We start from the raw sequence: 25,484 nt of genomic DNA, 5'->3' as shown, positions 1-25,484 counted from the left end.
TTGTTTTTCTCTTTGACATCTGGTGGGAGGGCGGGTTCCACAGGGCGGGTGCCACTACCAAGAAGGCCCTCTGCCTGGTTCCCTGTAACTTGGCTTCTTGCAGCGAGGGAACTGCCAGAAGGCCCTCGGAGCTGGACCTCAGTGTCCGGGCTGAACGATGGAGGTGGAGATGCTCCTTCAGGTATACTGGGCCGAGGCTGTTTAGGGCTTTAAAGGTCAGCACCAACACTATGAATTGTGCTCGGAAACGTACTGGGAGCCAATGTAGGTCTTTCAAGACCGGTGTTATGTGGTCTCTGTGGCCGCTCCCAGTCCCCAGTCCGGCTGCCGCATTCTGGATTAGTTGCAGTTTCCGGGTCACCTTCAAAGGTAGCCCCACGTAGAGTGCATTGCAGTAGTCCAAGCGGGAGATAACCAGAGCATGCACCACTCTGGCGAGACAGTCTGCGGGCAGGAGGGGTCTCATCCTGTGTACCAGATGGAGCTGATAAACAGCTGCCCTGGACACAGAATTGACTTCCTTCTCAAGCGCTAAAAAAAGGTCAGCTTTCATGCCAATCGATTGGCTTTGGGGTGCTGGAGGTGGGAACCCTGCTGAAGATATATGGGTCTCTGACACCCCCATATCCGGACCTCAACACCTCTGCTTGCAGTATATCCCACCTCCACTGTCCAGGCCCAGCTGAATCACCACGTCTGTCCCCAACCTGATGGGAATAATTTACCTGCGAGATCACAGCGAGAGCTGCTACAGATCCGAAATTTGCAAAAGATCGGTCCTTTTCACTTTGGAACTCCCTGCTTATTGATATCAGGCAAGAAACTTTGCCGTGCTCTTTTCAGTGCTTCACAAACGATTCTCGTTTCGCCAAGGCTAGCCAGAGATGCGGAACGCTTACATGTGTTTTAATCCGGATTCCAGTTTGCTGCCGATTTCATCACTTGAATGTTTGAAAGAGTTGTTTCGACTGATCCGTTTCATTCCCTCGGTAAACCCAAAGTGGCTGAGGCCACCCAGGCAGATGGGCAGGGTACAAATAATAAAGCTATCAAAATTATTATTAGCTCATTGTTGTTTTCCAACACAATCAAGTGGAGTAAAATTTTTTATGAAATAAGTAAATAATCTGCCGGCTGCTGCAATCCGAGCCCAGGTAACAGCTCTCCCGGTCCCCTGGGTTGGGTTCGGGGGGCAGTTCAGCAAAAGTCCCCCCCCCCAAATTAGCAGACACAAGGTGAAGTTTGACACATCTTTAATTAAATTCTGACACATAACGCACATGAACGCAATGCCCCACACCCTGGGGGAAGACGCTTGTGGGGTGGGGAGTTTAATGTATTTTTAAAAAATACCCATCCTTTAAAAAAAACACTCACACACAGAGAAGGAACTTGAGGAATTATTAAAACAAATAAAACAAATAAAACCAAGAGCTAGGGATATAGACCCAGATGTTGATATCCCATTTCCCTCAGTTAGTGGCAATGGTGGAGGAGCGAGGAAGGGTATTTTAGTAAAATTCACCCTTTTTCTAAGCTGCTGCTGCTGCCCTCCAGTGTTCTGGATTCCAATCCAACCAACCCCCAGCCAGCACAGCTGACTGGAGGCTGATGGGAGTTGTAGGCCAAAGCATTTAGACGGCACCTGCTTGGTTAAGGCTGCTGTAACTGACGGGGGGGGGGAGAGGGGAGATGGCACATAGCTAAGACCAGCTTATAAGTTTGGGGGAGCCCTCAAGGCAGGGAAATGGTGGGGCTGGTGGTGGAGAGAAGACAGAGGCGTGCAAAGAGAAGACAGAGATATGCAGAGCGAAGACAGTTATATACAGAGCGAAGACAGACACAATCCGCTTCCGATTTGAGAAATGCAGGGTTGCTGTTCGAAGCCGCCAACCCGCAGAGGAGAATTGGGGTGGGGGTAGGGGGGGAAGGAGGGAGGGAGGCAGCCAGGGCAGGACAGGAAAGTGGGGCAGCAGGGAGAAAAAGTTAGGGAGAGTTAGGGGCTTGAGATGCACTGCTGCTGCCCCCGAGACACACACAGCAGGGTTTCTATGGCCAAAGGAAAAGAGGGCTGAAATGAACGTCAAGAAATTCCTAGAAGAGAAGGGTTGGAAAGGTCCCAACGTGTTGTCTATCGCAACCGCCTGCAACTCCGTGATAAAGGCAGCAGGAAGTGGGGTGCAAAATGTGGAGCGGTTGAGGAGGCGGAAACCCATAGAGAAAACCAACAAGGAGACGGGGGGAGGCAGAAGCCATCAGCAGTCCGTGGTGATCTTGGAGGAGAGCTCCTGGATCCGCCGAGCGCTGCAGCTCTTGCAAAGGATGTGGCCGTCCAGCGGGTAGCAGCCTCGGCCTTCGCCCTCGGAGGAGAGGAGCAGCCCACACTCCTGGCAGGGGAGAGAGAAGAGAATTGGTGGCTGGTATCCGTCCGTCTCGAGAGACAACGGAGTGCGCCTCCAGGGGGAAAGTCAAACCTCTGCATCAGCAGCACTGAAGTGACCCCCCCCTCCGCAGGCGCAAGTGTGTCTGGGGGTCCTGGGCTGCCCAGATGACCAGACCCCCCTCTCGGCCTCACAGGTGTGGCCCAAAGGAAAGCATGGGTTTGAGACCCATCAGCTCCTCTCACCTTGTTTAGCCGGCCAGTCAAAGCCGTTTCCCGGTATTGCGGCCGCCGTCGCACGCTGAAGCTTCTAGAAGCCCCAGGTGAGTGCGGAGTGCAGGTGGTGACCAAAAGGGAACAAACTACCCAAGAAGGAACACAGGTGTCCTCCAACCAGAGGTCCTCCTCCTCCTCTCCAACAGAGCATAATGTTAACCTGCGGAACACCCTCCCACAAGAGACAGGGATGGCCTCTAACCTGGATGGCCTCAGAAGAGGACTGGCAAAGAGACCGGGAGCCCGGCCAAAGTGGTCTCACCTCACATTTGTAGCAGCCTATGTGAAAACTGCGGTCCAGGGCGACGATTCGCACGGTCTCCTCCTTTCCAGGCTCTGGCATGATGGCATTACCACAAACTGAGCACCGGGGGGCAAACTTCCTGCCGGGGGAGGGGGGGGGAGAGACAAGGATTAAGGTGTTCAGAAGCGAATTTTCTCCTGCTTTTAGCTCAGATGTGCTAGAAGAGGGAGAATATCCACAGGTCGTCAAAACTGCAGAACTCCCTGCCACAGAAGACGGGAGATGCCTGCCAACGTGGACAGGGTTAAAAGAGGACGAGACAAACTCCGTGAAGATAGGGCAATTCGCAGGTTTTAACAGGTGAATTTCAAATGGATGTAAAACTTTGGACTTTAGGGAGAAGTGTGGGCGTGCTCATGAACCCCCCCCCTCCCCATCCAAGAAAGTTCCATTTAGCAGAAACTTGGGGGGGGGGGCGGAGAGAGAGATTTACCGGTGGAAGTCTTCGATGCAGTGAATTTGGCTGGTGGCATCGACCGTGAATGGGACGCCATCGAGGCAGCGATGGCAAACCACGCAGGTGAAGCACTGTGGGTGGTAGGCTTTCCCCATCGCTCGCAGGATCCGGTCCATGATGGGTTTGGAGCACATAGAACATTTTTCCAAGGTCACCTGGCGAGAGGAGGGAAAGAGGGAAAGGGGGCTTCAACCTACAGACCGTGCAGAATAATCAGAATTCTGAATAATCAGAATAATCAGAATAATAATTTATTATTTACAGTGGTACCTCAAGTTAAGTACTTAATTCATTCTGGAGGCCCATTCTTAACCTGAAACTGTTCTTAACCTGAAGCACCACTTTAGCTAATGGGGCCTCCTGCTGCTGCCGCGCCGCCGGAGCATGATTTCTGTTCTCATCCTGAAGAAAAGTTCTTAACCTGAAGCACTATTTCTGGGTTAGCGGAGTATGTAACCTGAAGCGTATGTAACCTGAGGTACCACTGTATACCCTGCCCATCTGCGGTATAGCCCCAGCCACTCTGGGCAGCTTCCAACAAAGTATTAAAATACAGTAGTCTGTTAAACATTAAAAGCTTCCCTAAACAGGGCTGCCTTCCGATGTCTTCTAAAAGTCTGGTAGTTGTTCTTCGCTTTGACATCTGGTGGGAGGGCGTTCCACAGAGCGGGCACCACCACCAAGAAGGCCTTCTGCCTGGTTCCCTGTAACTTGGCTTCTCGCAGGGAGGGAACCGCAGAAGGCCCTCGGTGCTGGACCTCAATGTTTGGGTAGAACGATGGGAGTGGAGACACTCCTTCAGGTCTACTGGGCCTTTGAGGCCCTTTAGGGCTTTCAAGGTCAGCACCAACACTTTGAATTGTTTTTCGGAAACATACTGGGAGCCAATGCAGATCTCTCAGGACCGGTGTTATATGGTCTCGGCAGCCGCAGTCTAGCTGCCACATTCTGGATTAGTTGTAGTTTCCGGGTCACCTTCAAAGGTAGCCCCACATAGAGCGCATGGCAGTAGTCCAAGAGAGAGATAACCAGAGCATGCGCCACTCTGGCCAGACAGTCTGCGGGCAGGGAGGGTCTCATCCTGCGTACCAGATGGAGCTGGTAGACAGCTGCCCTGGACACAGAATTCACTTCCTTCTCAAGGCCACTCTGGCGAGACTGCACCCCCCCACCTGCCAGGACCCCCTAACCCCCCCTGCCCCACTCACGACGTAGCAGGATTCACAGAAGGAGCGGCGGTCGATGGCGTAGAACGGCTGCCCGCGCAGGCGGCATCGGCAGGTGGCGCAGGTGAAGCACTCCACGTGGAAGACCTGGTCCATGGCCACGCAGCCCGTCCCGTCGCCAACCACGTTCTCCCCGCAGCGGGCGCAGCGGCCTGTCAGGGAGGAAGGAGCGCGTTCAGAGGCCTTTTCCGGGGTCCCCGCTCCCCCAAAATGCCCCTGCCAGCAACTTTCTACAACCCAGCCTGACTTCAGGCAAGGGAAGGGTTCCCCAGGTCCCATCTGCAGATAGACTGCTCCTTGCCGTGGAGGCTTCACCGACAGCCGAGATGGACATAGCTGCCGACCGGACCGCCCCCTCCCCTCTCGGCCTCTGCGGACCCCGGTTCTGAAGCCACGCCACCGAGCGGTTGTCATCTCTTGGGGTGCCCAAAAAAGCCTCACCGAAATACTCGCCCGACGGAGGGTTGTTCATGTCGTACACCAGCTTCTTCGTCAGCCGGTCCAGCTCCTCTTCAGGGCGGCTGGGGGGAACCTGGTGGGTCGAGATGGAGGGCAGAGAGAAAGAACCATGAGCCCCTCCCTTCTCAAGCCATCCATAGGCCTCTCCTCCTCCGTGAATCTGCCTAATCCTCTTTTCAAGCTATCCAGGTTGGTGCCCATTCCTGTGGCAGGGAGTTCCGCCGTCTAACTACGCCCAGCACAAAGGAGGAGCATCTTCTATCTGCTCCGAATCTCCCAACATCCAGCTTCGCTGCTTGCCCACCAGTCCTAGAGCTATGAGAGAGAAGGAGGGAACTTTCCCGCTTCCTCCAGGGTACGGTCACTTTTATAAAAACTCTTAATGTGTCTCTCCTTACATGACTTTGGTCCAAACTAAAAAAATATTGCAAACGCTGCAGTCCTTTCTTCCTAGGGGAGTCGCTCCCTCCGCTTGATCCTTCCGGCTCTGCCCTTTGCGGAACCTTTCCCAGCTCGACAATACTGCAGAATCGTTGAGTAAGGAAGGGTCCCCCAAAGGTCATCCAGCCCAACCCGCCTGCAACGCGGCAATCGCAGCTAAAGAATTAAAGAATCGCTAATGGGGGGAGGCCAGCCAGCCTCTGCTGGAGAACCTCCAATAAAGATAAGATACCGTATTTTGCGCCCCATAGGACGCTCCGGCCCATAGGACGCACCTAGTTTTTTGGGGGGGAAATAAAGGAAAAAAAATTTATTTCCCCCCCAGGTGCGGGGCTGGAAGAACCAGGTCGGGGAACAGTGGGAAGGCACGCTCTGCCTCCCCGTTGTCCCCGAGCTTGTGGGGCTGGCGATGGGGAGAAGTGCTCCCGGTGGCCGCGCAGAGCTGTGCTGAGCCGGGGACTGCAGGCAGCTCTGCGCAACCCTCGGAGCCGGTCTCCCGAGGGTTGCGCAGAGCTTCCTGAAGCCTGGAGAGCGAGAGGGGTCGGTGCGCACTGACCCCCCCCTCGCTCTCCAGGCTTCAGCGAAAGCCTGCATTCGCCCCATAGGACGCACACACATTTCCCCTTCATTTTTGGAGGGGGAAAAGTGCGTCCTATAGGGCGAAAAATATGGTAGATAGATAGATAGATAGATAGATAGATAGATAGATAGATAGAGATTATTATTGATTAAATCTGTATACTGCCCTTCACCCAAAGAACCCCAGGGCAGTTCAGACATGGACAGATAATAATAATAATAGTAATAAAAAATAATTATTAATTACATTTGTATGCTGCCCTTCATGCAAAGAACCCCAGGGTTGTTCAAATGCAGACTAATCATTTATTATTATTATTATTATAAATTAAATTTGTATACTGCCCTCCATCCAAAGATCCCCAAGGCAGTTCAGATATAGACAGATAATAATAATAATTATTGATTAAATCTGTATACTGCCATTCACCCAAAGAACCCCAGGGCAGTTCAGACATGGACAGATAATAATAATAATAACAGTAATAAAAAATAATTATTAATTAAATTTGTATGCTGCCTTCATCCAAAGAACCCTAGGGCAGTTCAGACATAGACAGATGATGATGATGATGATTCTATATTGTCCCTCATCCAAAAACCCCCAGGGCAGTTCAGATACAGACAGATAGATAATGATTGTTTATTAAATTTGCATTCCCCACCTTCCTCTGAAGTTCCCCAGGGCGGTTCAGAAACGGAAGCTTCTTGTTCCTCTAACCGTCGACCACAGAAACATTCCCGCCCTCTGCAATACCCCCTCTCTCCTCTTGACGGGAAAACAAAATAAAACCTGCCGGAATCTCTTGTAACTCGGACACAGGACCCCCCCCCCCGTACAAATGGCCCTCGCCCGCCTCCCTCCAGGGCCCTCCTCTTACCTGGTGCTGAAACCTCAGTCCTCCGCCCGCCGCCGGCGGCATCTGCGAAGCCACCGCCATCTCCTCCTTGCCCGGTTTCGCCAACCCGGGGTGGTACTGCCCCACCGGCGCCCCGGCCTGGCCAGGCCCCGGGTAGAACTCCCCTTCGGCCATCCGCCGGCCGTACGACGGTGGCTCCGGGTACCAGGGCTCGGCGTCATGGCCCCGGGGCCGGCCGCCCACCTCCGAGGCATACTGAGGGGGCGGTTTCGCCCGGTAGCCCAGCCGGGGGGACGGCGGGCCGTAGGCCTGCTCCGCCCGGCACTGGGGCTGGTTGTACCCGGCGACCGGCTGCGCCACCTTGACCTGGACGTTGAAGGGCGGGCCGGCGGACGAGGAAGCCGTGGCGTACGAGGCGGGCATGGGCTGAGGGTACGGTTTGGCGACCGCGCCCGGCCGGTGGTAGCCAGCGGTGTAGGGGTCTCCGGAGACGGCGGCACCGCCGTATGGGGCAGGGGCCGGATGCCCGCCGTAAGCTGTGCTCTTGGCGTAGGCGTCGAAACCCGGAGGCTTGGCGGGGGCGGAGAAGGTTCCGGAAGGGCCAGGTTTGTAGGCAGAGGCGGGCTTGGCGATGCCAGCCTGAGGGAGGCTGTGGGAGAAGGGAGCAGGCTCCAAATTCTGTGGGAGGGAAGAAGGGGCATGGATCAGGGACCAGGACAAAACTGGCGAATGATACGAGCAATGCCGGTAGCTGTGCTACAGGTAAACCCAGGGAGGAGGCTCTGAATCTCCAGGTTGCGAGTTCGAGACCCACACTGGGCAAAAGATTCCCGCCGCTGGGAGAGATCATCAGGGGGTTTGGGCTGGGAGTCCATCAGTATGCAGATACCCAGGTCTACCTCTCCTTTGAATCAGAACCAGTGAAGGCGGTGAAGGTCCTGTGTGAGTGTCTGGAAGCGGTTGGAGGATGGATGGCGGCTAATGTATTGAAGCTGAATCCTGACAAGACAGAAGTACTCTTCTTGGGGGACAGGGGAAGGGCAGGTGTGGAGGACTCCCTGGTCCTGAATGGGGCAACTGTGCCCCTGAAGGACCAGGTGCACAGTCTGGGAGTCATTTTGGACTCACAGCTGTCCATGGAGGCGCAGGTCAGTTCTGTGTCCAGGACAGCTGTCCACCAGCTCCATCTGGAACACAGGATGAGACCCTCCCTGCCCGCAGACTGTCTGGCCAGAGTGGCGCATGCTCTGGTTATCTCCCGCTTGGACTACTGCAATGTGCTCCATGTGGGGCTACCTTTGAAGGTGACCCGGAAACTGCAATTAATGCAGAATGCAGCAGCTAGACTGGGGACTGGGAGCAGCCTCCAAGACCACATAACACTTGAGAGATCTGCATTGGCTCCCACGACGTTTCCAAGCAGAATTCCAAGTGTTGGTGCTGACCTTGAAAACCCTAAACGGCCTCAAGGGCCCAGTAGACTTGAAGGAGCATCTCCACCCCCATCGTTCTTCCCGGACACTGAGGTCCAGCTCTGAGGGCCTTCTGGTTGTTCCCTCATTGCGAGAAATGAGGTTACAGGGAACCAGGCAGAGGGCCTTCTCGGTGGTGGCGCCCGCCCTGTGGAATGCCCTCCCTTCAGATATGAAAGAGATAAGCAGCTAACCTATCTGTAAAAGACATCTGAAGGCAGCCCTGTTTAGGGAAGTTTTTTTATATTTAATGCTGTATTGTTTGTAACACTTGATTGGAAGCCGCCCAGAGTGGCTGGGGAAACTCAGCCAGATGGGCGGAGTATAAATAATATATATTATTATTATTATTATTATTCTACGAGGGTGGGTAGGCACAGCGGGTAGGTATCGCCTCTGACCGCCCCGCCCCCCCGAATTCCCGGATGGTGTCTCTCACCTGCCTTTCGCCGCGGCGCTGCCGGGCACTCTCCAAATCAGCCAGCATGCTGGTGAGGGAGTCTATCTGGACGTCGATGCTGGAGGGGCGGGGAGGACCTTGCTCAAGAGGCGCCCCCTGTTGGCAGAAAGAGAAGGGTGAGCGAGGGGCAGGTGGGATGCCCCCTTCTGGAAAAATCCGGGGCTTCGGAGGTGGGGTGGTCTCTTGACGCCGATTGGCCGATGGGTGGCGAGAGAAACCGCTCTGAAGCCTGGGAGACCCCTCCTAAACCCCCCCAAATCTCCCCTACTGTTGGGTTAATAATAATAATAATAATAATATTTTATTTATATCCCACCCTCCCTGGCGGAAGCCAGGCTCAGAGCGGCTAACAACAGTAAAAGTAACACACTTTACATAAAATCACAATCAATTAATTAAAATACATTCTAAAATCAAATCATTCTAGAGTCAATTCAGAATCAAACTCATGACAACCATTGGGTTAGAGCTCTATAAGGATTACAGAAGGAGAGAGGGGGTCAGGCTGTGCCTTGGCCAAAGGCTTGGTGGAACAGCTCTGTCTTGCAGGCCCTGCAGAAAGATGTCAAGTCCCGCAGGGCCCTGGTCTCTTGTGACAGAGCGTTCCACCAGATCGGAGCCACAGCCGAAAAAGCCCTGGCTCTGGTTGAGGCCAGCCTAACCTCTCTGTGGCCAGGGACCTCCAAGATGTTTTTATTTGAAGACCGTAAGGTCCTCCGTGGGACATACCAGTAGAGGCGGTCCTGTAGGTACGAGGGTCCTAGGCCATATAGGGCTTTAAAGGTTAAAACCAGCGACTTAAACCTGATCCTGCACTCTATGGAAAAATGGAAAGATGGAAAAATGCCACCTTTGTTATAGCTGCGAGCGGTGCCTCCATGGAAAGGGAGGCATCGAAGATTACACCCAAACTCTTAATGGACGGCGCTGGCACTAATCGCTCTCCAGGCTTCCAATGTAGCCGCCTGAAGGCAACTGAACCATAGCTGTCAACTTACAGATTTGAAAATAAGGGACCAGCAGCCTCAAAAATAAGGGATCAGCAGCCAAAATAAGGGGTTTTCCAAGCACAGGTATGTTCAACTTCTGAGCCCCTCCGAGCCAAAGGCAGAAAGCCCAGCCAGCAGCCAAACGAAGCCTCAAGCGGTGGTTCCCACAGCGCAGCAACCCGGCAAAGGGGATGCAGCAGGGAAAACCACCGTCCCCTCTCCGCTGGGAAGCGCTGAGCAAAGGCGAGTCCCCAGGCAAGGCGGCCAATTTGATCGGCACAAGGCATGCAAGCTCCACCCCCCAGTCGTTCTCAGACTCCTTATTGGGTGAGCAACGCAGCCAAGCAACACAGCTGGAGCCTCCCTCCTCCCTGGCCGGCAGGGAGGGAGGGAGAGGAGCTGCTTCCTTTGAAAGCCGGGAAATTTAAGGGACATTATCCATAAGGGACAGCAGCGGGACACGGCGCTGGGATGAGGGACTGTCCCGCCAAATAAGGGACGGTTGCCCCCCCCCCCATCCCATATCGTCCTGACCCAGCCAAGAATCTTTTAAACCAAGGGGGGTGAACGTATGCTAGACTCTCACCTGAGCGTAGCCAGGGGTCAAACACCTTTCTCCCTTTCTGTGAGGCAGAAACGGCGGCCAAGTAAAAAAAAAAAATACTGTATTTTTCCGCTTATAAGACTATATTTTCCCGCAATTTTTTAAAGTTTAAAATTGCAGGGTCGTCATATACACGGAATGCTGCAATTCTTTATTTCTTAATTTGGGGATCAAAAAATAGGGGTCGTCTTATACGTGGGGGTGGAAAAATAGGGTAATTTTATAAGTCGTGTGTCCTTGTTTCTCAATTTCATCCTTTACCCGGTTTTGTATGTTTTGTGGTATTTTATGCACCGCGACTTATTTTTACTGATTGTAGCTTAGTAATTTTTATTGTAACGGATGAGTGTAAACTGTTTAACTATTATTTGCTGATATTTCACTTTAAGGTTTACTGTTATATTCTAGTGGATGGTTGAATATTTGATATCAGTTGTTTATTTTAAACAACTATCCGACTTTTAGAAGACTCCTGACGGCAGCCCTGTTTAGGGAAGTTTTGAATGTTTGATGTTTTATCGTGTTTTTTATATTCTGTCCGGAGCTGCCCAGAGTGGCTAGGGAAACCCAGCCAGATGGGCGGGGTATAAATTATAAATTATTATTAATACTAATATTATTAAAGTTATTGTGACTTTTTTGTATCGGGTCAGATTGTTATTAGGTGTGTGATCTTTGCTGTCTATTTTGCTGTTTCTACACCTTGCAAACCACCTTGTGGAGAGTAATATAGAAAGGCAATATACAAATTGAAATTAAAACACCCATCTATTTTGAAGCAGGCCTTGCCAGACTTGTAAGATTGATTGCACTGCTCTATTTTGCTATTTATTGATATTTAACTGAATGTTTCATTAGTAGTTTCTCTAGTTTCTTGCCAACGTGTTCCTTCGTCATTTTGGGTTCCTTTTCCCCCCAATTATCTTACTTGTGTTTTACGTAAACCGCTTGGGGGGTTTTTTTTGTATACGAAGCGATAGATATACAGCTATTATTCTTGCACAGTTTCTGTGCACACCGCAAGCAGATTCCACAGCGACGGCTGACACACCTTTACCTGCCGCTCACCTGACAGCAGGGCTGGGGCATATGGGTTAAACAGACTCCACTGTCGTGGGGCATTTATTTAACTATAAAACTGTTTATGTACTGCCACATCCTAAAGATATATACTTCAAAGTGGTTTGTGGCAATAAAAGAATAAAGCCATGCGATAAAACCATAAAATAAAAACCCTAGCTGCCCAGAGTGGCTGGGGAAACCCAGCCAGATGGGCGGGGTATGAATAAATTATTATTATTATTATTATTTTAAAAATGGGTTTTAAACATGGATCAGTTAAGCCTTGCAGGAGGAAGTGTTCCTAAACGCCTGCACAGGCCTGGAGAAATAGAAGCGTTTTCGGCCGGTGTTTAAAAGAAGGTGCCCACTGAATCTCCAGTGGCAGAGAGTCCCACAGGACCAGGCCAATGACACAAAGAGCTTGGGTTATCGTTGTTGTCAAACGAGCCTCGCCAACTCATCCCTGCAGATGATGCCAGGGACTGAGCTGGGATGTAAGGGAGCAGACAAAATATGGGCTTTAACTGAGTGGATTGCGGCTTTCCACAGCCAGAGCTGCACCATGTGGATTTCTGCCTGGCAAACAAAAATTGGTCAAGGGACTCAGGAATGCTGGCCCCTTTGCAGTACAGTGGTACCTTAGTTCTCAAACGCCTTGGTGGTTCTCAAACGCTGAAAACCCAGAAGTGTTCCAGTTTCCGAATGTTTTTCTGAAGCCGAACATCCGATGTGGCTGTCGGCTATTGTTTCTGGGGCCCCTGCACCAATCAGAAGCTGCGCCTTGGTTTTCAAACATTTCAGAAGTCAAACAGACTTCTAGAACGGATTAAGTTTGGCGCTTTAGTTTTTGCTATTTATTTTGTGTTTTTGTTTTTGAGGCTTTTTCGATGACCGTATTTTTTGCGCCATAGGACGCACCGAACAATAGGACGCACTTTGTTTTAGAGGGGGGAGAACAAGAAAAAAAAATTCTCCCCCTCTCTGCCCAGCGCCCCTTCAGTGAAGCGGCAGGAGGCGCTGCACAGAGAGGGGGAGAACTTTCCCCCTCTTGTTTACCCGCTCTAAAACAAGGTGCCGTTTAAGGTGCGTTCAGGCGGCTACCTTGGAAGCCTGGAGAGCGAGAGGGGTCGGTGTGCACTGACCCCTCTCGCTCTCCAGGCTTCAGGTTCCTTTCGACCTGCTCTTTGGGGCTGGCGGGGGGAAGCCCACCACCAGCCCCAAAGAGCAGGTCAGGGAGCAGCGGAAAGGCGCAGCGGAGAGGCTCCTCTCTCCAGCCGGGAGAGGATCGCGGGGCTATGACGTCTTCGCTCCATAGGACGCACACACATACCCCCTTCATTTTTGAAGGGGAAAAAGTGCATCCTATAGAGCGAAAAATACGGTAATTTGGGGGGGGGGGGTTGCGACTGTGTGGAACCCAGTTCAGCTAGTGACTGATTGACTGACACTTGCCCATGAGCAAATAACACTTGCGCATGCGCGCAAGCTATTTCCGGTGCTCCTCTGACCCGGAGGTGGGCAGACGCGCAGCGCAGCGCCAGTAAGAGCGGGCGGCGGCAGCGGGCCGGATAAACGAGTCCCTTGGGCCTTATCCGGCCCGCGGGCCTTAGTAATAATAATAATAATAATAATAATAATAATAATATCTTTATTGTCATTGCCCCCTTTGGGGGCAACGGAATTACTTGACTGCTCCATAAAAACACTAATTAAACAATACAATATAATACAGCAAGGTAGATTAGATGACTTTCAAAGTCCGGGCTTCCCATTCAGGGCCGAGATCGCTCTGGAGAAGAAGCTGTTCTTAAGACGGCTTGTTCTTGTCTTCATCGTCCTGTATCTCCGTCCCGACGGCAAGAGCTCGAAGAGACAGTGACCAGGATGCGATGGATCTTTTACTATGTCCAGTGCCTTCCTATGGCACCTTGTGGCATAAATCTGCTCTAAGGTGGAGAGTGGGCAGCCAACAATGCTCTCTGCTGCCTTAACAACCCTGCACAACCCCATCCTGTCCCGGGTAGTACAGCTTTCGTACCACACCCATAAGCCATAAGTGAGCACGCTCTCAATGGCACAGGGATAGAAGGCAAGCAGCAATTTCTGCGGAAGATGGTTTTTCCTTAGAATTCTCAAAAAGTACAGTCTCTGCTGCGCCTTCTTCACAAGCCCCCTTGTGTTGACACTCCAGGACAGATCCTCTTGTAATTCAATGCCCAGAAATCTGAAACCTGGTGTTACTGCGCAAACCCACCTGTAAGCCCAGCTTACCTGCAAGGGGTACCTAGGAGGAGATGCGCTGCCCCAGGAACCCCCAGATCCTCTCTCGCCTGCAGAAGAGTAATGATGGTCGCCGGTGGGGTCGTGAACATGGGGCAGAGGGCCTGGAGAAAAAGATTTTGGGAGAAGAAACCAAGAGGGAGGTTTATTATTTTTCATCTATTAAATAAAACTTACACACCCCTTAGGGACGCGGGTGGCGCTGTGGTCTAAACCACAGAGCCCAGGGCTTGCCGATCAGAAGGTCGGCGGTTCGAATCCCCACGACAGGGTGAGCTCCCGTTGCTCGGTCCCAGCTCCTGCCAACCTAGCAGTTTGAAAACATGAAGTGCAAGTAGATAAATAGGTACCACTCCGGCGGGAAGGTAAACAGTGTTTCCGTGCGCTGCTCTGGTTCGCCAGAAGCGGCTTAGTCATGCTGGCCACATGACCCGGAAGCTGTACTCCGGCTCCCTCAGCCAGTAAAGCAAGATGAGCACCGCAACCCCAGAGTCGGCCACAACTGGACCTTATGGTCAGGGGTCCCTTTGCCTTTACTTTACACACCCCTTAGGGACACAGGTGGCGCTGTGGTCTAAACCACAGAGCCTAGGACTTGTCGATCGGAAGGTCGGCGGTTCGAATCCCCGCGACGGGGTGAGCTCCCATTGCTCGGTCCCTGCTCCTGCCCACCTAGCAGTTCGAAAGCACGTCAAAGTGCAAGTAGATAAATAGGTACCGCTCTGGCAGGAAGGTAAACGGCGTTTCCGTGCGCTGCTCTGGTTTGCCAGAAGCGGCTTAGTCATGCTGGCCACTTGACCTGGAAAAACTGTCTGCAGACAAACGCCGGCTCCCTTGGCCTATAGAGCAAGATTAGTGCCGCAATCCCATAGTCGTCCGCAACTGGACCTAATGGTCAGGGGTACCTTTACCTTACACACACCTTGACTGCCTAAGAGAAGCAGCGCCTCAAAGAGGTTTCAGAAAATACACAATTTTATTATTATACAAATACACACATTATTATTTTTCGCCTATTAAGTAAAACGTTACACACCCCTTGCCTGCATAAGAGAAGGAACGCCTCAAATTGGTTTGGGAAAAGATTCGCAATTTGCAACGACGGTTTAAAAACACGCAAAAAAAGGCCCAGAAAGGTTAAGATTCACAAGTGTTTGGGGCGGCTTGCCCGAACATGAATGTTTTTTTTAGCAGGTACCAGAAGGAAGACTGTGGAGGAAACTGCTTGTTATCAAGAGTCAGGGAGTTCCAAAGGTTCAGTAGGAATAAGAATTTTTCCAGCCTCCGGCCAGTTAGGATCTGCTCAAAGCAGATTTTTTCTAAACATTGCTAGGTGGGCTTTCCCAAGTCCCCCCTATCTAATTTTCATTTTACCTCATCTTTAGCAGAATACATATATCATAATTTCTAACCATTTTTTAAAAAAAAATCCCGCTTACTTCAACCATAAAAATCTTCGCATTTTATCATTTACAAATAATACTATTTTAAAATGCACTATCTTCTACTCCTAACCCTACAGCCTATACCCACTCCCAAAGCTATTCTAAGATTTAAATATGGTAATCCTGGAATTGTTGTTAGGGACACCCCAAAGGTCATCCATCCCAACCCGCTGCCAAGCAAAGAATCCATTGGCGTTCTCCGCCGCCACCTTACCTGGCACGGGGGGTAGGTACTGCGTTGGCACACTCATCGTCCCGTTGGCCTCCTGAGACCCATAGGTGGGTTGGGGGGCACCGGGAGAAGAAGCAAAACTCTTCTGGGGCTTGAAGGCGGCCGGAGCAGAAACTGTGACCCCAGCCTGTCCCGGGACCCCCACCTGTTTCGGGGGGAGCCAGGTGGGGCCAGACATCACGTGGGGGGCTAGGAATGAACGAAGAGAGAGAATTTTGTATTTTATTTTTAAAGGAGCAAGAAATCCGGGTTTCGGAAGTTGCCGCGGAGAGATTTTCCTTTTCTCGTTTTTAAAATTTAGTTTTAAATACAGTGGTAAGGTAGACGTAAAGGTAAAGGGACCCCTGACTGTTAGGACCAGTCGTGGCTAACTCTGGAGTTGCAGCGCTCATCTCGCTTTACTGGCCGAGGGAGCCGGCGTCCAGCTTCCGGGTCATGTGGCCAGCAGGACTAAGCCGCTTCTGGTGAACCAGAGCAGCGCACTGAAACGCTGTGTACCTTCCCGCCAGAGTGGTACCTATTTATCTACTTGCACTTTGACGTGCTTTCGAACTGCTAGGTTGGCAGGAGCAGGGACCGAGCAACGGGAGCTCACCCCGTCACGGGGATTCGAACCGGCGACCTTCTGATCGGCAAGCCCAAGAGGCTCTGTGGTTTAGAGTCGGCCACGACTGGACCTAATGGTCAGGGGTGCCTCTCATTTTGACTCAAGAAAACCACCATTTTATAGTTCAAACCGGGGGGGGGAATCAAGCAAATGGACAAAAGTACAAAGATTCACAACATGTTTAGGGGGATGCGTACAGCCCAGGAAAGAAAGCACTGGGTGGAACGAATTGTTCTCCTCACTAATTCTCTACAACAACCCTGCGAGGCAGAATTTCAACACTCATTTCAGGATAGCGAGTGGGTCAAATATGCACCCCTCATCAGCATCATTCGCCAGTTTTTGGGATTTTAGTTTAATCACAGCAGAGATGCCCCTTGAAGCTAGGAAACTAACTACCGTATTTTCCGCTCTATAGGACTCATCTGTCCATAGGACGCACCTTGTTTATAGGGGGAGAACAACAAAAAAAAATCTCCCCCTCTCTGCCCAGCGCCCCCTCAGCGAAGCGGCAGGAGGCGCTGCGCAGAGAGGGGGAGATTTTTTCCCCTTTGTTCTCCCCCTCTAAAACAAGGTGCCGTTCAAGGTGCGTTCAGTCCATAGCTGTCAACCGTCCCTTATTTGGCGGGACAGTCCCTCATCCCAGCGCCGTGTCCCGCTGCTGTCCCTTATGGATGATGTCCCTTCAATTTCCCGGGTTTCAAAGGAAGCAGCTCCTCTCCCTCCCTCCCTGCCAGCCAGGGAGGAGGGAGGCTCCAACTGTGTTGCTTGGCTGCGTTGCTCACCCAATAAGGAGTCTGAGAACGACTGGGGGGTGGAGCTTGCATGCCTTGTGCCAATCAAATCGGCCGCCTTGCCTGGGGACTCGCCTTTGCTCAGCGCTTCCCAGCGGAGAGGGGACGGTGGTTTTCCTTGCTGCATCCCCTTTGCCGGGTTGCTACACTGTGGGAACCACCGCTTGAGGCTTCCTTTGGCTGCTGGTTGACTAAAATCCCTTATTTTGGCTGCTGATCCCTTATTTTCGAGGCTGCTGGTCCCTTATTTTCAAATCTGTAAGTTGACAGCTATGGTTCAGTCGCCTTCAGGCGGCTACCTTGGAAGCCTGGAGAGCGAGAGGGGTCGGTGCACACCAACCCCTCTCGCTCTCCAGGCTTCAGTGAAGGCAACCCGAACCCTCCGGAGCGCAGCGGGAACACCCGCCGCCCTCTGGAGGCTTCGGGTTCTTTCGACCTGCTCTTTGGGGCTGGTGGGGGCAAGCTTCTCGGGGCTGCCGGGGAAGCCCGGGTTCCCCCCCCCCCAGCCCCAAAGAGCAAACAAGCCTTCTGCCATAAGGTAAAAGGTAAAGGGACCCCTGACCGTTGGGTCCAGTCGTGGCTGACTCTGGGGTTGCGGTGCTCATCTCGCTTTATTGGCCGAGGGAGCCGGCGTACAGCTTCCGGGTCATGTGGCCAGCATGACTCAGCCGCTTCTGGCGAACCAGAGCAGTGCACGGAAACGCCGTTTACCTTCCCGCCAGAGTGGTACCCATTTATCTACTTGCGCTTTGACGTGCTTTCGAACTGCTAGGTGGGCAGGAGCAGGGACTGAGCAACGGGAGCTCACCCCGTCGCGGGGATTCGAACCGCCGACCTTCTGATCGGCAAGCCCTAGGCTCTGTGGTTTAACCCACAGCGCCACCTGCGTCCCTTGGATTCTGCCATAGCTGTGCGCAACCTCTCCAGCCGGGAGGGGCTGCGTGCGGCTATGGCAATACCCCCACCTCCCGCAAAAGCCCACAGGAGCCGCGCACCCTTTATGGAGTGTGTGGCTCCTGCGGGCTTTTCTACGAGGAGGGAGAAGGGACTGACTGGCCGCGTCAGTCCCTTCTCCCTCCTGGGGAAAAGCCCATAAGAGCCACACAGAGATTGTATGCAGCTTTTGGGGGCTTTTCCCACCTGCCTCCCCCCTGCATTCGCTCCATAAGACGCACACACATTTCCCCTTACTTTTTAGGAGGGGGAAAGTGCGTCTTATGGAGCAGAAAATACAGTACCCTTCCCCAAAATGGTACCCTCCCATCTCAGGCTACCTAGAGGGCACCTGGTTGGGGAAGGTGGTTTCAACCTCAGATGTTCAGAAAATCCACAGCTTCTTAAGAACACACACCAAAAAACCGAGGCCAACTGCGAAAAGCTGGTGGTGCCGTGGTTGGAGTGCCAGACCAATGAATCTCGCTCCCCCTCTTTCTTTTTTCCTTTCTCCTCCTGTTATGAGGCTGCATTTTAATGTTTTAAAGTTGCATTTTAATCTTGTTTTTTTTTAAGTTGTATTCGTTCAACTTGTTTTTATTATTGGTTGTTGGCCGCCCTGAGCCCGGCCTTGGCTGGGGAGGGCGAGGCATAAATAAAAATTATTATTATTATTATTATTATTATTATTATTATTATTATTATTATGTGTGTGGCCTCGGGGGCCGGTCCCAGCCTCTCAGCCTGGCCCCCGCCTCCCTCGCAAGGCTGTTGTGAGGATGGAAGGAGGAGAAGAAGGGGGGAAACACCTTCTCCTATGAAAAAAGATGGCCTGCGGATGCAATAAGGAGAATCATCAAAGGAGGTCCAAATCGGGAGGATGACTTCTAGGTTTCAGTAAAAAAATAAAATATAAATCCTATTTCGCTGGGGAAGTTTAGATGAGGAGTTTCTGGAGCAACCAAGGTGGAATATAAATAATAAAATTGTTATCATTATTCCTTCTGCAAATGCCGTCCAAAAAGGACTTCAGCAAGGAGATTTTTTTTGGGGGGGGTGTGTGGAAGGGAAACACTTGCTGTAATTGCACAAATGTGGGTTCCAGCAGCACCCTCACGCCACGCCACAGAGTGGGCTAGCAGATTTTTAAGGGGGGGGGGTCATAGGAACGAACCCCCTTTTCTTGGTCAAAGCCAGATCTGACATTCCCCCACCCCTTCCCCAAATCGCCCAGCTTCTCAGTCCCCCCCCCTTAAAATCATGTCAGGGTCTGCTCCAAAGCCACACCCAGACCCTCTTGGTGGCAGTTATGGGTCGGGCCCCATAGGCCAGATTTTTAAGGCACTTTGCACATGCCCTGCGCTCAAGGGGTTGTCCGGGCCGGCCCCCCCGGCTCAGGACGAGGCCTACTAGTGCACCCCCTCCTTGCAAGAACCCAGGCGTCCGGGCCCCCAAACCCTCCGACCCACTCAAGATCCCCAAGGCGGCTGCCGCCGCCCCACAACTCTGGGTTGCAGCAAGGAGGAACCCAGGCGTCCGAGCTCTCCCCCTCCATCTCCAAAGGGGCTCTCTGTCGCCCCCAAAGTGGGAGCGGGGAGCCCCCTATTAGCCCCCCATGTACAGGGGGTGGGGGTGGAGGGAGAGGGGGTCCTGGAGGGGCCAGCCAACTTTCACCCTAGAGAATATATGGGGACCCCCTCCTTGCAAGAACCCAGGCGTCCGGGCCTCCAAGCCCCCCGGACCCACCCAAGATCCCCAAGGCTGCTGCTGCCGCCCCACAACTCTGGGTTGCAGCAAGGAGGAACCCAGGCGTCCGAGCTCTCCCCCTCCATCTCTATCGCCCCCGAAGTGGGAGCGGGGAGCCCCCTATTAGTCCCCATGCACTGGGGTGGGGTGGGGGGAGAGGGGGTCCTGGGGGGCCAGCCAACTTTCACCCTAGAGAATATATGGGGAGGAAAAAGGAGGAAAGGGGAAGAGGGCAAGGGACGCGCCCAGCTTAGAAAGAGGGGGCCGATTTCCCCACCCTAAAAACTGCATCAGGCTTGAATGCAATGGGTGGGGTGGCGGGGGGGGGCGTCTCCTGCAGCCTCTCCCCCCCCCAGGGGGCTCACCTGATCCCAGGATCTGGCAGCTTGTGGGGTCGATCTTCCTTGCGCCCCAGCTCGATCCCCTCCCGGGCCGAGGCTTCCTTGCAAACTTTCTTCCGTCCCGCAGAAAACTTTCCTTCCCTTTCTCTCTCTCTCCCCCCCCCCGCGCCTCCCACGCAACACTTTTTTTTTCTTAATGGACCCCCCCGGGGGTGACGTCACCGCATTCCAGAGCGTCACGTGGAGCCTGGGAATTCCTGCCACTTCCGGTGGGAGGAGGGCGAGGGGTGGGGTGGGGGGTCTGGGAGGGGGCGGGGCGGAGGGTCCCCTCCCCTCCCCCCAATTGCCTCTCTCGGACTCCTGGGTTCCTCTTGGAAGAGGAGGTCTTCCTCTGTAGGGGTTTTTTTTAAAGTAAAGGGCTTGGGGGGGGCTCCCCTGGGGGGCAAGGGTGGGGGTGGGGGTGGGGAAGGCGCAGGACGCCTGGGTCCTCCAGGGAAGGATTGCGCCTCTAGGTGGGTCCTTTGGGAGGAAGTGTGTCAGGAATTTTTTTTTGGGGGGGGGGGGAGAAGGACTCCTGAGTCCTCTAAAAAAGGGGTCTGTCTCTAGTGGGGGGCGCCAGCTCAAGGGGCGGAGCAGGACTCCTGGGTCCTCTTTGTTTCATATGGTCAGAGTGGTTTGAATTTTGCCTTTAGTTTAAAAGTTAAAAGTTTCTTAAAATCGTAATAAAAGTGGTTTTTCCTGCGGGGGGGGGGGGGGGATACCAGCAGGGCAGGACTCCTGGGCCCTCTTGGGAAAGAAGGCCTGGTGGGAAGCCAGGATTCCTGACCTTGCTTGGGAGGGCAGTTGGGCCTAGTGGGCGGAGGCAGGCTTGGAAAAGGAGAGGGGCTGGCGCTCTTTCTCGTCCCGTCCCCCCCACCTCGCCTAGGGAGCTGTGATGCAGAGTTGCGCGTCTGAGACAGGGACTGGGTGTGCCAGGCTCCCAGTCGGCCGGCGGGGTCTACATGTCCTGGCACGCCTGGCAGGGGAGCGGATTGTATCCTGCCTCTGCCGCTGTCTGAGGAATCCGCACTCAGAGCTCTTGCGCCAGCCTTCCAGGCGCACTCGGACTACAAATCCCATCGGCGGAGGGGTGGGCTGGATGGCCTTTGGGTGCCACCTCCTTAAGAAGGCGTGGGATTTCGAGGCCGTCGCAAGGGGGGGGGTCCGAGCTCACCCTTCCCCAGATGAGGACCCTCCAGGTGGCCTGGACTACGAATCCCATCAGGGAAGGCTGGTGTGGTGTTAAAGTGCTGGACTAATAATAATAATAATAATAATAATAATATATAATAATACATTCTTATTTATACCCCGCCCTCCCCAGCCAGAGCCTGACTCAGGGCGGCTAACACCAAATAATAATAATAATAATAATAATAATAATAATAATAATAATTTATTATTTATACCCCGCCCATCTGGCTGGGCTTCCCCAGCCACTCTGGGCGGCTTCCAAAAAATATTAAAATACTGTGATACATCAAACAATAAGACGTAATTGGGGGGGTGGAACTAAATCAGTTAATTAAAATATGGCTTAAAACTCTCAGCTTAACCCACCTCGCAGGACTGTTGTGAGTATTAAATGAGAACCATGTGCGGCATTGTTTAGTTCCGTGGAGGAAAATGGTGGGGCTGCAATGCAATGCAATACCATTAAGTGCAATAAAATAAAATAAAATAAAATAAAATAAAATAAAATAACTAAATTAAATTAAATTAAATTAAATTAAATTAAATGGTTGTAACTAAACTAGAATCCCAAAACTGTTCGGTGATTCTAATGAGCTTTGCGTAAATATGACCTGCTACCCTGAATTGAGAGTCGACAGCTTCCCCTATTACATTTTTTCACCTTGGGGGGCGATGTGTGGGGTCCCCATTAACTTTAGAACAACAACCCTGTGCGGTAGGTCAGGCTGCCTGATATATTTCGCGGCAGAGTCGGGATCTGAACCCGGATCCTTGGTGGTTTTGTTTTCGTTTGCCGTGGATGAAATTGGTGGCGGCGTCTCATTCCTACAGCATAGGTGGCGCATTGGGTCAGTGCGCCAGAAGGATGGTGATTTGAGCCCACCCAGGGGCGACTGAGGGGGGGCAGGATTCCTGCATAGAAGCGGGTTGGACTAGATGACCCTTGGGGTCATTCCCGTGGGCTGATGGGAGTTGTAGTCCAAAACATCTGGACGTCACCAGGTTGGGAAAAGAGTGTCTTAGCTCGCCAAGGAAGGTCCCCAGAACCCATTTTCTGCTTCTAACGCCAGAACTAAGCATTTAGACGCCGGAACTAGGTATAAAGAAACCAGGGCATGCGCAGAGTGCAAAAGACCCTAAGAAATCCTGGTGGTAAGAGCCGTTTTATAGCAGAATGGACTCCCTTGTGGTGGACTCTCCTTCATTGGAGGTTTTTCAAGGCTGCCTGCCAGGGATTTTTTGAGCTCCGATTCCTGCCTTGCAGCGGGGCTGGACTGGATGACCGCTGGGTGCCCCTCCCAATTTGCAAGGCTACGATTCACGTTCATATATACGCCTGAAGGTGATCGGGAGAGGCTTCTGAGGAAGGAGGCGGGGATTTGACCTGCCGAGCGAGCTCACATATGCCCCCCCCCAAGGGAAACGGACGTGAATCACTGTCTCGTTCTCCCTGGCACATTCCCAACCTTATAGGGCCCTCTTTATCAATCTTGGCCGTGGCTCAAATGCTTTAATAGACACCAGAGAGCCGGAAAGAGCAAATATTGCCGCAGCTCTGTGTGTGGGATGAGTCGGGGAGGGAACGGTGGGATGGTGCAGTGGTTAGAGCGCAGGTCGGTCCTTTCCGTCAGGCCAAAGAAGCCTTGGAGGGGGGGTGAGGGGTGGAGAGAAGGCTATAGATCAGGAAAAACAAGCATCTGGCAAAGAAAGGGTGGTTCTTCAGCCGGCTGCCACATTGGCACTCTGGCGGTCTGGACTGAGGCCTGTCCACAATCATCTTCCGCCCAAGGCAAGCAAGCGTCTATTTTTAAGGCTGGACACGCCCCCCCTGCTGACCGCTGCAGCGTCCTGTGAAATCCGAAATCTAAATATAATACGAATCAGCAGGAGCATCTCAGAGTCCTTTTGCTATTTCGGACCTGGGAACTTCTTCCAACAGTCTCCCCAAACTACACAGCTGCCTCCAGGACCTCAATTCTGCCTTCTCAGGTTTTCCAGACACCCCACTCACAGGTGGGACGCGGGTGGCGCTGTGGGTTAAACCACAGAGCCTAGGGCTTGCCGATCAGAAAGTCAGTGGTTCGAATCCCCGCGACGGGGTGTGCTCCCGTTGCTCGGTCCCTGCTCCTGCCAACCTAGCAGTTCGGAAGCACCTCAAAGTGCAAGTAGATAAATAGGTACCGCTCCGGCGGGAAGGTAAACGGTGTTTCTGTGCGCTGCTCTGGTTCACCAGAAGCAGCTTAGTCGTGCTGGCCACATGATCCAGAAGCTGTACGCTGGCTCCCTCAGCCAATAAAGCGAGATGAGCGCCGCAACCCCAGAGTTGGCCATCACTGGACCTGATGGTCGGGGTATCTTTACCTTTACCTAGCCATGTAAGGGACGCAGGTGGCGCTGTGGGTTAAACCACAGAGCCTAGGGCTTGCTGATCAGAAGGTCAGTGGTTCGAATCCCCGCGACGGGGTGAGCTCCCATTGCTCGGTCCCTGCTCCTGCCAACCTAGCAGTTCGAAATCACGTCAAAGTGCAAGTAGATAAATAGGTACCACTCCGGCGAGAAGGTAAACAGCATTTCCGTGCGCTGCTCTGGTTCGCCAGAAGCGGCTTAGTCATGCTGGCCACATGACCCGGAAGCTGTACGCCGGCTCCCTTGGCCAATAAAGCGAGATGAGCGCTGCAACCCCAGAGTTGGCCACGACTGGACCCAATGGTCAGGGGTCCCTTTACCCTTTACCTTTACCTAGGTTTTCCAGACACACCACCCAAAAGCTTCCCATTTATTTCATCTCAACCCTGCGAAGTAGATGAGGCCGAGAGAAGCAGGGACTGGCCCTAACACTAATGAGTCTCATGGGTCCAGTGAGGGAATTCGAACCCGACTCCAGTGCTCTAACCACTGTGACAAACTGGCTCTCAATAGAGAGGGCCGTTTATTTGCTCATTTCGTTTTGAACCGACCAACGAGCAGAAGGGGTTGTGCATGGCTCTCTTCCTTCGTCCTGATATCCTCGTGTGGTAGGCCAGGCTGAGAGATGGTAGCCAAGGCAGAATTCGAACCCAGATCCCAGTCCAGCCCTCTACCATGGGTAGGCAAACTAAGGCCCGGGGGCCGGATCCGGTTCAGTTGCCTTCTCAACCCAGCCTGTGTACGGTCCGGGCATCAGTGTGTTTTTACATGAGTAGAATGTGTCGTTTTATTTAAAATGCATCTCTGGGTTATTTGTGGGGCATAGGAATTCATTCTTTCTCTTTTCCCCCCAAAATATAGTCCGGCCCCCCACAAGGTCTGAGGGACAGGGGACCAGCCCCCTGCTGAAAACGTTTGCTGACCCCTGCGCTAAGCTATGGCTTGTTTAAAAAGTAAAGGCAAAGTTCGGAAGAGAACTTTAAAGGGTGCCTCTGGAACCGTGCAGAATTCGCACTCGTCTCAAGCCAGCTCTGGGATCCAGCATGCCCGTTTCTGCACGGCTAAGTCTCTCCAGCGGCATGTTTTCCCGACACAATGTAGGAGGAAGACTCAAGTGTGAGGATAACTCAGTCCGTGGCAGATGGCAAGGCCTTATTGGTGTTGGCACCCCAGTTATGGCTGTTCACATTGCAATCACTGAATGCTCTTCTGCATGGAACTGGAACAATATCCTCTCACCTAGAAAGCTAGTCTGTCAGCAACGAGGGTGAAACCAAGTCCCCTCCCTGACACTGCGGTGGGTTGAGATAGAGGACCCTTTGGTGTCCCCATCAAACTGCGTGGCTCTGTGATTTTATAACAGGCCAGTTTTCAGCGCATGAGAACCACCCTCCTGCTATATAACAGTCCAGAAACGGGTCAGCAAACTTTTTCAGCAGGGGGCCGGTCCACTGTCCCTCAGACCTTGTGAGGGCCGGACTATATTTGGGGGGGGGAAATAAAAAATGAACTAATTCCTATGCCCCACAAATGACCCAGAGATGCATTTTAAATAAAAGGACACATTCTACTCACGCTGATTCCTGGACCGTCTGCAGGGTGATTGGGCCGGATCCGGCCCCTGGGCCTTAGTTTGCCTACCCATGGTCCAGAGAGACAGGTTTGCTATCACACCTGCTGTTTGGAAGAACTGGAACACAAGAAGAGCAGAGGTTACAAGGAAGGAAGGGTGTTTGGGCTGGGTGTCCATCAATATGCGGATGATACCCAGCTCTACCTCTCTTTCAAATCAGAACCAGTGAAGGCGGTGAAGGTCCTGTGTGAGTGCCTGGAGGCGGTTGGAGGATGGATGGCGGCTAACAGATTGAGGTTGAATCCTGACAAGACAGAAGTGCTGT

At 52.6% G+C, this 25,484-nt stretch overlaps 1 protein-coding gene across 2 annotated transcripts; it reads right to left on the bottom strand.

Annotated features, from left to right (window-relative positions):
* Positions 1–1,236: 1,236 nt before the first annotated feature.
* TRIP6 (thyroid hormone receptor interactor 6) lies at positions 1,237–20,642 on the bottom strand. 2 transcript variants are annotated; one of them, XM_083472677.1, is made up of 10 exons: positions 19,972–20,642; positions 15,509–15,715; positions 13,841–13,953; positions 8,894–9,010; positions 7,004–7,660; positions 5,085–5,175; positions 4,626–4,795; positions 3,394–3,572; positions 2,919–3,039; positions 1,237–2,387 (listed from the first exon to the last, which is right to left on the bottom strand). In XM_083472677.1, exons 2-10 carry the CDS (start codon positions 15,702–15,704, stop codon positions 2,256–2,258), a joined length of 1,776 nt encoding a protein of 591 aa, XP_083328803.1. In that variant the 5' UTR covers positions 15,705–15,715; positions 19,972–20,642; the 3' UTR covers positions 1,237–2,255. The 2 variants fall into 2 exon arrangements, with proteins under 2 accessions (XP_083328803.1, XP_083328804.1); XM_083472678.1 differs by having other exon boundaries at positions 13,841–13,899; positions 19,972–20,185.
* Positions 20,643–25,484: the final 4,842 nt, after the last annotated feature.

The sequence above is a fragment of the Podarcis liolepis genome, assembly GCF_965112155.1.
Source record: "Podarcis liolepis genome assembly, chromosome: 13".
NCBI lineage: Eukaryota > Metazoa > Chordata > Lepidosauria > Squamata > Lacertidae > Podarcis > Podarcis liolepis.
The sequence above is the reverse complement of the archived record's forward strand: the minus strand, read 5'-3'. Positions and strand labels throughout refer to the sequence as shown.